Here is a 14,661-nt window from a genome sequence, read left to right as displayed (position 1 = left end):
AAACTAGCCCCATTGTATGAGACTTCAGTAGTGTATTGACTTTGGTTTTGTCAGTGGCTATGATAATTGCAGGAAACTGTTCTCCACGCATCAAGTAAAGCTGTTAAGTCAGATTGCATCTGCTTTTATTTTTTTCCCTTCTTATTATAGTAGGTTTTTATTTTCATTGGGGAAAATGGCACTCTTATTACTGCTATCAACAGAAAATAGTCCTGGTTTAGTATGATTCTTCTTTTTGTTTCCATTTGTATCAACAGGGGAAGCTGGAGCAAAGGGGGAGAAAGGTGCTCCAGGTCGTCCAGGAAGAGTTGGGCCTCCAGGAGAAAAAGGTAACTTTTTTTTTAACCATGTTTTGAAAGTAATTCTTGACCAAATGGTACCTTTTCTCATGAGGCAATGGTGATGGGGATCTTTTCTTCCTTTGCTGAGTGTCTAAATCATCCTTGGGCATTTTTGTTTACTGTTGTGTTTCAAGCCCAGTAGACGACTCAGCCCCATCCAGCTGCTTACTCACTCCTTCCTGGTGGGATGGGGGAGAGAATTGGAAAGATAGAAGTGAGAAAACTTGTGGTTGAGACAAAGACAGTTTAACAGATAAAGTAAAAGACATGCACGCAAGCAAAGCAAAACAAGGAATTCATTCATCACTTCCGATTGGCAGGCAGCTGTTCAGCCATCTCCAGGATAGCAGGACTCCATCACACGTAACAGTGGCTTCGGAATGCAAATGCTATCACTCTGAATGTTCCCCCCTGCATCCTTCTTCTTCCTCCAGCTTTATATGCAGAACATGATGTCATATGGTATGGAACATCCCTTTGGTCAGTTGGGGTCAGCCGTCCCAGCTGTGTACCCTCCCAGCTCCTTGTGCACCCCCAGCCTACTTGCTGGTGAGGTGGCGAGAAGCAGAAAACGCGTTGACTCTGTGTAAGTGCTGCTCAGCAACAATGAAAACACCCCTGAACTACCAACACTGATTTCAGAATAAATCCAAAACACAGCCCCATACCAGCTACTATGAAGAAAATTAACTCTATCCTAGCCAAAACCAGTACAACCATATGCACTCATTTGTAGACTAACTATTGCTTTCTGGTCAAAAAGTTTAATTCTGGGGGGGAAAAAAAAATATTTTTTTAGAAAGGTCTCTGTGAAGGAAGGCATCATAATATCTTCTTCGTAATTTGCCTTCTGTAAATGAAAACCTGAGATCAGAGGGAAAAAATTATGCCGCTTGATTTTCTTGTTTCATTTTGTTTGTAAATGTGAGCACTCACAATACCTTAGTTAATACCATTGAGGGAAGACAGTAAGCCATATTAGGCAGAGATGGCCATGAGTGATTCCACATTATTTGGATCACAATTCAGTAATATTTATGGAAAGATGGTGGTAATGCTGTTTGTATTGTAGTTCAAAAATATGTGGAGCTCTTGAGAGGAATGGTGATCAATAGTGTTCAGTTACAGAGCTGAGAGAAACAGAGCGTTTCTGTCTTGCAGGAGATTCTGTCTTTTCACATTTTTTTTTCTCCTGAAGCAAGGAGGAAATGTGACCTTCATAAGTTTTTCGGGAGATGGATATTATGAAAAAAAATCTCATTAGGAGTAGTCAAAACCTTTTATTTCAATATTGAAATCAAACATTTGACATTCCTGTCATCAGGACAATGGGGTTAGTTTTTGCTGATCTGGATTTAAAAGCTCCCTTTCAAAGCAATCGCCATGGTAATTTACACTTTTTTTTAATGATGCATGATCCACTATATAGTTCTTTTGGTCAATTATAGGAGTCCGATACCTGAAGTTTTTCCTGGGACCAAAATCTATAGCTAGATCTCTTCCTCCTACAACACACTGAAAAATTTGTAACTCCTATAAGGCGATGTGTGTGTTCAGTCAGTGTATTTCCCTTATGGAGATGTACCCTTCAAGATCAATGCTTATAAAAAATACTGGAAACTAAAATTTCAACTCTTGAAAGGTAATGCAGCATAAGGAAATGTTAAAGTACCACAGAATAATTTAGGTTAAAAACTCGTAAAGAGCTCATGTAGTCCCATCTCCTACTTGAAACAAGGCAGTCTTCAAATTTAGATCAGGTTGCTCAGGGTCTTGTCCAGCAGACTTTTGAGAATCTCCAAGGATGGATATTCCACGTAATCTTTGATCAGTCTGTTCACTGATGTAATTGTGAAAGACCTTTCCTGTAGGGCAAACTAAAATTTTTCTGTAACTTGTGATTTTTGCCTCTTGTCCTTTTGCTGTGTGTCTCTGAGAAGAGAAGACTGCATATTTTCTACAAACCACTCACAGTAGTGAAAAACTTCAGTTAGGTCCCTTCTTACCTTTCCCATCCTCAAGCTAAATGAAACCATCTTCCTAAGCTGGACTCCAGTTTGCTTTTCTTATAAGACGGCCCAAAAATCTCCAGGTCCTTTTATGTAAAGGAGGTTTTAGCCAGCCATTGGCCAGCATTCATCAGTGCATTGCAGGTAAGGAAGTTAACATCTAGCTGAACTCATGATATTCTTGGCAACAACCACTCCTGACAGCATGGGGTTTCTTGCAGACTCACAAAGAGGATCCTTTCACTTTTTCCTCTCTGAAACAGATGAAGGACTGGTTCCTGAGGAATGGCGCTCATTATCAGCTGTCGATTAGACTTTGGCAGCCTTGCAACAGCATCAGCTAACTCTCTCAGCACCGTTGAAGGCTTTCTGGCCAGTGCCATGGACCTGTGTATATTCAGGTTCCCTAACTCAACTGTCCTCTACCATGAGTAGCATGTCCTTCCCACATCTTCGCTACCAGATATGAAGAACTGGGAGGCCAGAGAGCAGACCTTGCCAGTAGAGACCAGCGCAAAGAAAGCACTAAGTACCTTAGCCTTTCCTGCGTCCTTTGTCACTAGGTTGCCTTCCTCCTGAGCAGAGTGCCTGTGTTTAGCCTTGGTCTCTTTTTTACTGCTGCCTTACCTGTAGCGTCTTTCATGTTGTCCTACATGCACCTAGCCGAGTTCAAATCCGGCTGAACTTTGGCCTTCCTCACTTCATCCCTGCGTGCCCAGGGAATACTTGCATATTACCCTTTGTTAGCCTGTTCTGGTATCCACCTCCTGCATGTTTCCTTTCTGCATTTGCTCTCAGTCGACAGTTCCTTGTTCAGCCAAGGTTGTTTTCCACCATATCTGCTGATTTTCCTGCACATTGCAATGGATAGTTCATATGCTGTAAGGAAATTGTTCCTTAAGACCAAGAAGCTGTTCTGGGCCCCTTTGAACTTCACAGCAGACCCCAGTAGGATCCTGCCTATGACTTCCCAAAACAAGCCAAAGTCCAGAAATTCAGGTGTTTTATCCTGCTGCTTGCCTTCCTCACTTGTCTAAGAATCTTGAAAGCATGATGTCATCTCACGAAGGCAGTCACGGTCACTGCAGCCAAGGCTGCTATTGACTTATATCCACAACCAGAGGTTATGTAAATAACAGGTCCATCTCTAACCAGAAACCCAGTACATGCATTAGGTAATTGTCCCTGATGCGCTTTCCGGATTGATCACTCCTTACGGTTTTGCTCTCCTAGAAGATGTTGAAGTAGCTAGTCTCCAATTATGGAGCTTCTTATAGTAGTTAAGAGCTCTTCACATCCAGTCCCACTTCTGTAATGAAGTCTGTAATGAATGCCCACCATAATGTTCCCCTTGCTGGCCTCCCCTCTGAATCTCACTTGCATGCTTTCAACAGACCAGTTGCCAGTTAGGCAGCAAACCTCCATGCATTCAAGGTGCCCACTGTGCAGAGCATAACCCTTGCCTTGTCTTCCCTGTCTGTCCTTAATAAAGAGCCAGTATCAATCCACTGCGGCATGTCCTGTTGTTCTGGCTGTCCCGTCATACCTGTGTGATTGATGTTGTTCAATGGACTCTCAGTTCCTCCCGTTTATTTTTCAGGCTACAGTTGTTTTAGTACAAGTGTTTGAGATGGGAACCCGGTCATACTGCTTTCTCATGACAAGCTTAATAGCTTGTCATTCCGCTGTCTTACATGTTCCTCTAGCATTTTGACAAATCAATTCAAAATGTTTTGGACCATCAGAGAAGTGTAAGTACTGTTTTTCAGTCAGGCCAATCCATGATGTAGCATTTCAGTGCTTTCAGGTTAAACACGGGCAAAATTTCTTACTGCTTCTGTAGCAACATATATTTTCTGCTTTCCTTTGTGCATCCAGATTTGACTCGATGCATGTATGTTCTTGGAATATTTGGTAAGCGGCTTTATTTTAGCGTAGTAAGAAATTTCTACAAACTGTTTAAAATTAACTTTAATTATCTAATCTTTTCATTCTGTACATTTTGTAGATATATGTCTTCATCAACTTCTTTCCACAAATGCTTCTTTGAAGAAAAATAGTTACTTTTAAAACAGTTTAGACTATACGGTGCCAGATTTATTCATAGTACCATATCCAGTGTATTTTCTGAGTGTCACAGTGTTGACCAGATGAGCAAATAGACTTCATAGATGTAATTTCTATTGTGTGGCAAGGACACAGAAGGATATCTAGCCTTGACCTAGAATTGTTCGTACTTTTGGTGTTAATTTACATTATCGGAAGCACAGTAATCTTTTTTGTTTCCCCTTTTTTTGTTTCATTTCTCAAGCAATTTCATCCTAAGAAAATGTGCTTAGTTTCTTAGGTACATAAAAATCAGTGAATAAATAATTTACAAAATAAATGGTTTTCTCTTGGTATATTTGACCTGAAATGAATGCCTTGAATTTAGAAAGTGCTGCAAATATTTTTATCATACCCTTTCCTCGTGATATTTTGAGATTTTGGTAGTTAACAAACTGATAAACATTAAAACATTCTGGTGCTTGCCTGAAATAAATCTGAGCGTCCTGATATTTCAGGGTGACATCAAACATCCTGGTGTCTTTGGGCACTGATTAAGGTTAAATTCCACTTACTATTCTCATTGCTTTTAATTAGTTGTACAGGTCAATTACGATGCCTAGCATGTCAGCAGAATATAAAACTGCGTTGGCCTTATTAAAAGCGTAGAACACTGGATCAAGTATAATGGCTGATTCAGGTGAAAGTAGGGTGTACTACAGTGCAAGTTTTGGGGTGCAAAGTTGACAGATGTAACTTTCCCTCCTTACAGTGATTGTTGTACTGCGCATTCCCATGTTGGGAGTGAGTTGTGTGAGGCCATGATTTCCATGTATGCAAATTCCACACAGATATTTCAATAACAATGCAATACTGTGAATGTTCCCAGAGTAGCATGGATTCTGCTTATGGCAACCAAAATAAGGAGAGGGTGAATTTACTGTTGGAATGCATAATCAAAGGAGCGGTGCATTAAAAATATGATTTTCAATATGTTTTGATTTTCTTAGAGCTGTAACTATTTGAAGATAGTTTAGTATTTTGATTTCAGCCTTTATACATCCTACTTAATTATAACGGTATGTGAAGCAGAGTCACATACTATTCTTAGGCTTGGAACTCAACTGTTTCTACCTTTGCAGTCATCACAGTGATTTTGGCTTTTGCCAGCTAACACTTTCCCAGGGAATTCTTGGGTGCATTTTGGGAGCTAATACAATGAGCAACTTGCAAGTGATTATCTTGGCTTGAAGAGTGAGATAAATTAATATCGTGAGGTGTACCATTCTCGGCCACCTGGTTCCCACTACCAGGGAATAGTCCCAAGCATTTAGTTTACTGGTACAGGCATAGCCTCTTAAGTAGGAGAGAAGACTCATTAGTTTAACTGGATTGGAGCCAGAGTGCTCAGTCATTTGTATAATCAAATTCTGAAGAGAGGTAATAATATCTTAATTTATATTTTAGTATTACTGATTGCTCATTAATATGTAATCAATCAATCCTTTACATTTCTGAGTCAACTTTTACATGAATTTATTGCTCGCTAAGGAGTGCTGCAGGCAGGATTCTGTATAAAAGTCCTGACATTGACAGTTGTGGATTCACAAAGTGGGTATCTTTCAGTTCCACCTGAACTCAATAGGATTTTGAGAAAACCTGTGCTGAACTGAGTGGACAAAAAGATGGCAGATTGACTTCAGTGTAAATAAATATATTGCCTAGGGACATTAGGGATGCGTAATTTAATGATGCCAAAAAACAGAACTGCCACTTAAAACTCACGATCTTCTCTGAAATCATCTGGTTAGAAGAGACCTTTAAGATCATCGAGTCCAACTGTTCACCCTGTGCTGCCAGGGTCCCTGAACCATGTCCCTCAGCACCACATCTACACGTCTCTTAAACACTTCCAGGGATGGGGACTCCGCCACCTCCCTGGGCAGACTGTTCTCATGCTTCACAACCCTCTCTGTAAATAAATTTTTTCCTGATACCTAACCTAGGTTTCCCCTGGTGCAACTTAAGGCCGCTTCCTCTTGTCCTGTCACTTGTTATATGGGAGAAGAGACCAACTCCCACCTCACTACAACCTCCTTTCAGGTAGCTGTAGTGAGCAATAAGATCTCCTCTCAGCCTCATTTTCTCCAGGCTGAACAGCCCCGGTTCCCTCAGCTGCTCCTCATAAGACTTGCTCTCCAGACCCTTCACCAGCTTCGTTGCCCTTCTCTGAACCCACTCCAGCACCTCAACATCCTTCTTGTAGTGAGGGTCCCAAAAGTGGACATAGTATTCAAGGTGGGGCCTCACCAGGGCCGAGTACAGGGGGACAATCACTTCCCTAGTGCTGCTGGCCTCACTATTTCTGATACAAGCCAGGATGCTGTTGGCCTTCTTGGCCACCTGGACATCGGCGTATTCAGAATTTTCTGATTTCCAGTATTTTTAAAAAGTTTAGTGTCCTGAATGTAGATTACTACCATACCATAACAGCATTATATCCTTCGAAAATACTGTTCTCATTCAAGTCAGGTTAAATATTTCCACTGGGAAAACTAACTGTTGCAAGACTAAAGAGGTACGCAGTGGGGAAGACACTGTAATCTCAACCTATATCTTACATTCATTTTTTAAAGTATTTTCTGCAGATTGCTGTCAAAAATGGGACTAGAGTCGAGAGGCCTTTGGTCTGGCTTGGTACACTTCTACTTTTGTTGTTAGGTAGGTGTCTGTGGTGTCCCCTATGTCAGATCATGAAGATTTTCTATCTGTTTTGTCTTCAAATCTTTAAGTCTGGGAAGTAAACTACTGCTCTCTTCCCTTTGACTCCATTCAATTTGTCTGTGACATGGTGAATTTGTGTTTCTGCTGGATTTCTCTTTTTGAAATCTTTTTTTTTAAAAAAGTAGTTTTATACCTTCTTGTCTGTTCCAATTAATCCTGTCTGAAGAGATTGGTCACACTGTATGAAGATCTCCATTTATAGTGTTGCACAGAGCCAAAGTCCTCATTTTTACCCTGGTTGTGCAGCTCACCATTCATGTCCGGTATTTTATTTCTTCTCTTGTTTGTGGGCCTGAAAAGGCTACCAAGAAGATCTTTCAGAGTTTCCTTCTATTCAGTTCCTTCCAAAATCCTTTAAGTCTTCTATAATTGGTTCCAGTATGTACCACCTTCATCTGAGAGATGACAGATGACTAGCTTCATATTCCTCATTCAAACTTTCTGTTAGATTTCCTACTTCTGGTCTATGGAACCTTAATTTCTTTCATTGTCCTCATTTCTTTCCACTCTCACTTCCTGATTTCATTAAGATTCTTTAGACTGTGTTTTTGGCAATCATAGGGCCGCTAAAAAGGACTTTACAAAAGGTATTAAAACTTTTTAAACCCTCAAGGCAGATGGGTCTCTCTTGAAACCTTGTGATTTATTCTGCAGAAGAAGCAGAATAAGCAAGCCCCTGGAGTAGAAGCAGGGGTTAGTCACTGTAAGAGAAAACCAAATCCAAACAGTTCATTTAATGAGCACAGGAGACTTAATATATGTCTTCATTGTTTGAGATAACACACTTTTACTTCTGAGCAGATCACATAGCCTTTACTAGCTATTACTGAGAAATAGTTCATTTTCTGGGCAGTACATATGAGAAAGAAAGTGAAGTAATTTTAAATATTGTATTTCATTTACACATTAGATCTATGTCTTTATTTAATTTCAGGTGTAACAACCTGAGAAGGGAAAGCATTCAGATATCTGTCAATCTGTTACAGTAATCCCAATTTGTAAATATCCAAAGCAAGAAGGGTCACTTTCAGAGCAACTTGGTAAACTGAATACAAGCTGATGCTTTAGAGATTTTCAAGGCAATGCCCTCTCAATATACTATTGGATAAATATGCAGTGATGGTATCAGTACATGTATAACCTGCACAGTTCAATGGATTGCATCTTTAAGGCAAGCCATGCATCTGTTCTGAAAGTGAGTCTGCATTCCAGAAAGCAGATCTTCATCTGGCTGAGTGGATTACTTCAGTTCTTCCAGTAGGTGTATATAGCATGAGAGAAAAATATTTTCGGTTTCTGGTATAATTTCCTAATTGAGTCAATGTCCAGTAGTGACTGAATTTGGTCCTTGTTGGAAACAAAGGAAAATCACTGACTATAGGATTTGCCAATAATTAATTAGACCTACAACATGCACATCTGCCTTCTCTATGTTCAGAGGAAATTATTTCTTCCTGACTCATGCCATCAAGTGGCAGTTGTTTGAGTCTCCATGTAGTACTCGGAGGACATCTCTTAGCCCAGTGGTGATCACTGAAACTTGTTACTGATTGCATTTTTAAGTTAAGGGTAATGATGAAATGGATCTGTCCTGGTTTCACTGGGATGGAATCATAGACCAGCCATGGTATGCAGGCTGTTGGCAGTTTCAAGTCAGCCAGAAGCTTAAGCTGGGAGGGGCAAAAGCCAGGGCTGCTGACTTGAGTTGGCTCACAGGTGTGTCCCATACCATAAATGTCACTCCCATTGTAAAGGGGGAAATGTGCTGAGGATGGGGGCTGCTTCCCACCTCCCCCTGCTCAGCCTCCCCCCCCTCCCCGCCCCATAGGTTTTCGCATACCATTTTTCTCCTAAGGACTGTTTTCACATTTAGTGTGACTCCTATGCATTCACTGGGCTGAGAATACTTTATATTTGCATTAACATTAACATTAGTTTTGCTGTTTCATTAAATGTATTTTCCTTTCAAGCCATGAGGCTTCTCTCCTTAACTTGATCCCCCTTCTCTGCTGGGAGGCGTTGTTGGCTGATTGAGCAGCTGCTGTAGTTTAGCTCTGAGTATGGGCTAAATGTAGACAGGGTCAGGAAATTATCCAGCTGTTAAAAATACATTGAGGAAATATGCAACTGTCTGTCCATTTGCAGTAGCCACAGAAAGCAACAGATCTTCATTCGTCATGGATCCACAATTGAGTCTGAGCTCTGACAGTTTATACAAGTTCAGTTGCAGGATCCCCATGGTAGAGTTTCCTCCTAACTCATCTCATTGAGTCCTTGCTCCCGTGTAGTGGAAGAGTGCATAACTGATGCTGCTTTGAGCAAAGAAACAATCTTTTCAATAATCATTGAAAAAAGCTGCATCAGTGTTTCCTAAAACAGCCACAGTCTTGTGTTTCTGCAGGCTGGAAGCCTCAGACAGCGTTTGGCTTCTCAGCCCTGTAGTCCCTGCATACCTGCTCTCCATTAATACTGTATGGTACAGGGGGAAACCTATCTCATATGGCACAGCTGTACAGCTGTGCTGCCTCCAGATCACGTTTCTCCTTGAAGTCGTGATACAGACACCTAAATCTGATGGCAGAGCATTGATTTGCTCAAGCGTTGCAGCCAAGAAAGGATATCACCAGTGTACGCTCAGATGCAGTTAGATTTCGTGAGGCTTCTCAGGCCATAGGAACTGCATCATCAGGCAACCTTTGCCACATTCACTATGTAGTGAGTGTAACGGAATGACAGGTCTCATTATGCAGGTCTCAAAGTCTGCCTAAAACAAATCAGGGAATCCTCTCTAAACCAATGCCAGGACCAAAGTATAATTTAGAAATAATAATCTCAAAAGTTAAAACTGTGTAGAATTTATTGACTATAAATGGCTTGGTTTAAGCTGAAACCTTCAGTCATATCTAAGCCTGCTGTATTTACTAGGTGACTAGCACTTATTTAATTTCAACTGCTGATCCCCTAGGCTTAGAATCATAGAATTGTTCTGCTTAGGAGAGATCTTTAAGATCATCAAGTTAACCCAGCACTGCCAAGTCCACCACTAAACCACGTCATTAAACACCATGTCTACAGATCTCTTAAATACCTCCAGCGATGGTGATTCCACCACTTCCCTGGGCATCCTGTTTCAGTGCTTCACAACCTTCTTTTGTGAAGGAATTTTTCCTAATATCCAACCTAAACTTCCCCAGGCACAACTTGAGGCCATTTCCTCTTGTCCTATCGCTTGTTACTTGGGAAAACGGACCATCACCTATTTCTTTACATCCTCCTTTCAGGTAGTTGTAGAGAGCAACCGGTAGATATCAACTTGTGGATGAGCTCCATAGACATGGGGTTGAATAAGGCTTTGTTATTACAGACTAAAGTTCTTCTCTTAGATTAACACCATTAAGATAATTATTTTTCATGTTTGAGAAATGCCATCCAGAAAAACCCATATGACATGACAGACTTGTTTAATCTGTTTTATTATTTGAGTTCTGGAGGAGCTCAGATCAACGACATCAGTCCTTGGACTGTGGCACACATTTCATTAGTAACAGTCCTTCAGCTTGGTGTGTGAAGAGAGTGATGGCAAAGAAAACTGCCTGTTCCAGTGCAAATTCTGTTTACACTGAAGCTATTCTAATGCTCACTTCACATGACACACAAGAAAGTACAACTAGAGGTACAAAAGAAGTGTGAGTGCTTCCACGGTGTTTATATTGTATAAATAAGCCATTAAGCCAAAATTTGTCCCTCAGTTAGAGTAGAGCTACTGTATTAGATGAAACTGTCAGTTACGCTTGGATCCTTTAGGTCTTCTCAACTCCATGATAGTTTTAACCCACTGATCCATGACTGAATGCAATCCCTCCTCTCATTTTCAATAGAATTCTGGTATGATCATCTGAGAGAAGTTTGCAAAGGCTTTTGCAGTGGCTCTCAGCCAAGATCCATTTTCATTTACATCTACATGCCTCATTAATGTCAATTACTTTGCAAAGATTAAATCACTGTCTAGGTTATTTTATGTAAGCTCTTCACAAAGCGTGAGCTGGACCTATGGAGTTCAATGAATATTGGGGATATAGTGTGGTTTTGCTCATGGTAAAAACTGATATTGCAAGCAGGCCAGAATCTGAATGAAATCAGCCTACATTGCTACCTCGTGTCTTTCGTCTTTTTGTTCTGTATAGGAGAAATGGGGGACAAAGGACAGAAGGGCAGCGTAGGACGGCATGGAAAAATTGGTCCTATTGGTTCGAAAGGTATGCTTAGTTCAATTGTTTCTCCATTGGTTTTTCCAGATGAAAATTCTGTGGTCGTTTATGTTTGAGAAAAGTTTAAGGGTTTGAAAAATGCTCAACAAGTCCTCAGAGTTTACTATAAAGGGGAGTTTCTTATGCTGTAGTCAGCCACTTGCCTGAGACCTTTTGCTCTGACAGCAGTATATGTAGCCTTAAAGCAGGATAAGAATCCTGGTTTAAGGCTGAACTAAGAACTTTGTGCACCATCACACAAGGGTAGTTAGGAGAAGCAGGTGGAAAGATGCACTGTATTTTGGCAGACTTTTAAGAGCCAGATGACTTGAATTCTAATCTTGCCTACCCCACAGACTTCCTATGTGACTTTGGTTAAGTCATTTGGACCAGTGTTTACTTAAGGATCTAGATTATGAATCTGGTTTTAGGCACCGGTGTAGCATATCCAGTCCTTTTCCCTCTACAGTGCCTGAACTTATTGATTCTGTGAAGTTCATGAATGTCAAAAAACGAATACTGGTTCATATTCCTTGTGTTCAAGTTTCATAGCTTTGGCTGGCCTTTGTTGAGGAACACCTAGAACAGAAATATCTTTATTTTTGCTTAGGCATACTTCTGCTTTCTGCATTTGAATGTTAATAGAGAAAAATTAAACAAGTGCTAAATGAACTATTGACAAAAAAGCTGCCTTAAATTTATATTCTTTTTCATGTCTTTAGGTGAAAAAGGAGATAATGGTGATATAGGGCCGCCAGGTCCTAACGGTGACCCAGGTAATCCATGATACACCTTTTGTATGTGAAGGATTTTACAAGATGTGTGCATCATCACCCCAAATACGTGTGTGTTCACATGCTCACCATGAAAAATTAAGTATTTGTATAAGCACTGTAATATTTCCAAATTACTTAAAATTATTGAAGCTGCAGTGGTTGTTGGACTTGTGTATTTGTCAAAGAACGTCTCAGAGCTCCTCGGAGATGTGATCTCTCCAGAAGCTAGTGGGAACTAAAGTGCAGCTGTCCATATCATTCATCACCAAGGCAATGGGATATCTCTGCATATCCCACGTTGTCTTGCAGCCAACGCAAAAGGGCATTGTGGAAGCTCCTGCCCCTCCATGGATTATTGTTTTAGGAGCAGGAGTCTACCAGGAATACAGATCTTCCAGGAAAAAAAAGGTGAAAGCCTGTCATAAGACTTACCAAAAGTGGCAGATTCAGGTTTTACCCAACTCATCCCCTCCTGGCAGGGTGCACTAGCGATGCACCAGTTAGTTTTCTCATGAGAACATAATTTATCTCTCTAATTCTCGAGCCAGAGTACCATGTACCTCGTAATCAAGCACAGTTTTGCAGTGTAAGTACTCAGTGCTTAGACCGACTTAGACAGCTAAGCTGAGCGAGTGGGTAGTCAAATGTAGATTCGAATAATTACACACAGAACTGGAGATTATAATTGATCCTCGTTTTGAGATTTGTTCTCATAAATATAAGAATTATCCTTCTAGTATTCTCATTCAGATTATCTTGGTCAGGCCACTATAAATTTGGGTTAATAAATTGTTTTCTATTCTTATGTTATTGGAATAAATACCATAAATTCTGTACGTTCAAAATTACTGAACTACATTTTATAGGTAATTATGTGCATTACATGGTTGGAACATTAGCCTTTTGGATCTGCTGTGTTGGGTTTCTTGTGAGGAACAGGCAAACAACGTGCTGTACAGATTTTTGCTGTGGCAAAAGTGCTCTTTGGAGACTAAAGAGAATAATTTTACTCAAAATGGGAAATTTCAACAAATGTTTTTAGTTAAAAAACCCCAAATCTATATTTTTATATATATATATATTTAGGGAATATCTGTCTGTGTTTAAGTTAACATGAATCATGCAAGGCTGAAGCTTCATCGGAGGCAAACTGTTCTGGGTAGGCCTAGACACCCCTGAGAACCATACAATCCCAAATCTATATTTTTATATATATATATTTAGGGAATATCTGTCTGTGTTTAAGTTAACATGAATCATGCAAGGCTGAAGCTTCATCGGAGGCAAACTGTTCTGGGTAGGCCTAGACACCCCTGAGAACCATACAATGGTGCAGGATAGCAAGGACTCTATACATTTCTGTCTCCAGGGCTGCCATGCTGGGCCTTTTCATGTAATTGTTTAGATAACTGTTGAAATTAGAAAGCTTTTTGATTTAGGTGTGTCTGTATAATTTCACAGGCATCCCCTGTGAGTGCAGCCAGCTGAGGAAGGCTATTGGTGAAATGGATATCCAAGTGGCCCAACTGACAACGGAACTAAAATTCATAAAACATGGTAGGCTAATTTTATATAAATATTTTCCTTTCTTGTTGCCTTATTTTTACTGGTGAAATTGCTCATAGAGAGCATCACCGTTCCACATCTGATTTGTGAAGCTATATTGGGGTGTACAGTAACTTGGTTTATAGAAATGCGAGTGCTCACTTTTCAGCACTGCCCTCCCCCGCAGCTGTTGCTGGTGTGCGTGAGACAGATAATAAGATATATCTGCTGGTGAAGGAAGAGAAGAGATACAAGGAGGCCCAGCTCTACTGCCATGGAAGAGGAGGAACGCTGAGCATGCCCAAGGATGAGACCGCCAACAATCTGATCGCCTCGTACATCAATCAAGCTGGGCTCACCAGGGTTTTCATTGGGATTAACGACCTAGAGAAAGAGGGAAATTTTGTCTATTCTGACCGATCGCCCATGCAAACCTTCAACAAATGGCGCAGTGGGGAGCCCAACAATGCTTATGATGAGGAAGACTGTGTGGAAATGGTGGCATCTGGAGGGTGGAATGATGTTGCGTGTCATATTACCATGTATTTTGTATGTGAATTTGACAAAGAAAATGTCTAAGCTTGTCTGCTCTTTGTTTATTTTAAGAAAAGGTTTTAAGCCAATTGTACAAGTTACCCCATGTTTATAGAGCACAAGTGATATTTTGCAGGTATGTGGCATCAGTGTTGTACAGCTGTAAATACATTTTAGGTATTTCAAATATCAGTATTTACCCTTCAGAAGGGAAGAGCAGTGATAAGTCAGAGCTTGTTTTATCTGCAGGAAAATATATGTATTTAGATAAAAATGTGGTTTGGGTCTAAATTTTCCCTTCACAACTGTTAACAAATGTGATTGCATGACTGTAAAGGAAGGCAGAGTTTGGCTACTAGTTGTTAGAATTATTATTTTT

General features: G+C 40.4%; 1 protein-coding gene across 1 annotated transcript; it reads left to right on the top strand.

Moving 5' to 3' along the window:
- Positions 1-208: 208 nt before the first annotated feature.
- COLEC11 (collectin sub-family member 11) lies at positions 209-14,365 on the top strand. Its single transcript, XM_010138058.1, has 5 exons — positions 209-329; positions 11,365-11,436; positions 12,150-12,203; positions 13,665-13,760; positions 13,936-14,365. Exons 2-5 carry the CDS (start codon positions 11,370-11,372, stop codon positions 14,325-14,327), a joined length of 609 nt encoding a protein of 202 aa, XP_010136360.1. The 5' UTR covers positions 209-329; positions 11,365-11,369; the 3' UTR covers positions 14,328-14,365.
- The last annotated feature ends 296 nt before the right edge of the window (positions 14,366-14,661 follow it).

Source organism: Buceros rhinoceros, unplaced genomic scaffold (genome assembly GCF_000710305.1).
Source record: "Buceros rhinoceros silvestris isolate BGI_N320 unplaced genomic scaffold, ASM71030v1 scaffold15936, whole genome shotgun sequence".
In the NCBI taxonomy this organism is placed as follows: Eukaryota; Metazoa; Chordata; class Aves; order Bucerotiformes; family Bucerotidae; genus Buceros; species Buceros rhinoceros.
Note: the sequence above shows the minus strand (reverse complement) of the source record. Positions and strands in the feature narration are given on the sequence as shown.

Bases quoted from the DNA above. Each gene is read 5' to 3' on its own strand.
- COLEC11 (XM_010138058.1), top strand. From the start codon at position 11,370: ATGGGGGACAAAGGACAGAAGGGCAGCGTAGGACGGCATGGAAAAATT. The intron at 12,204-13,664 runs GTAATCCATGAT...ATAATTTCACAG, and splicing joins AGGTCCTAACGGTGACCCAG to GCATCCCCTGTGAGTGCAGC. The intron at 13,761-13,935 runs GTAGGCTAATTT...CCTCCCCCGCAG, and splicing joins ACTAAAATTCATAAAACATG to CTGTTGCTGGTGTGCGTGAG.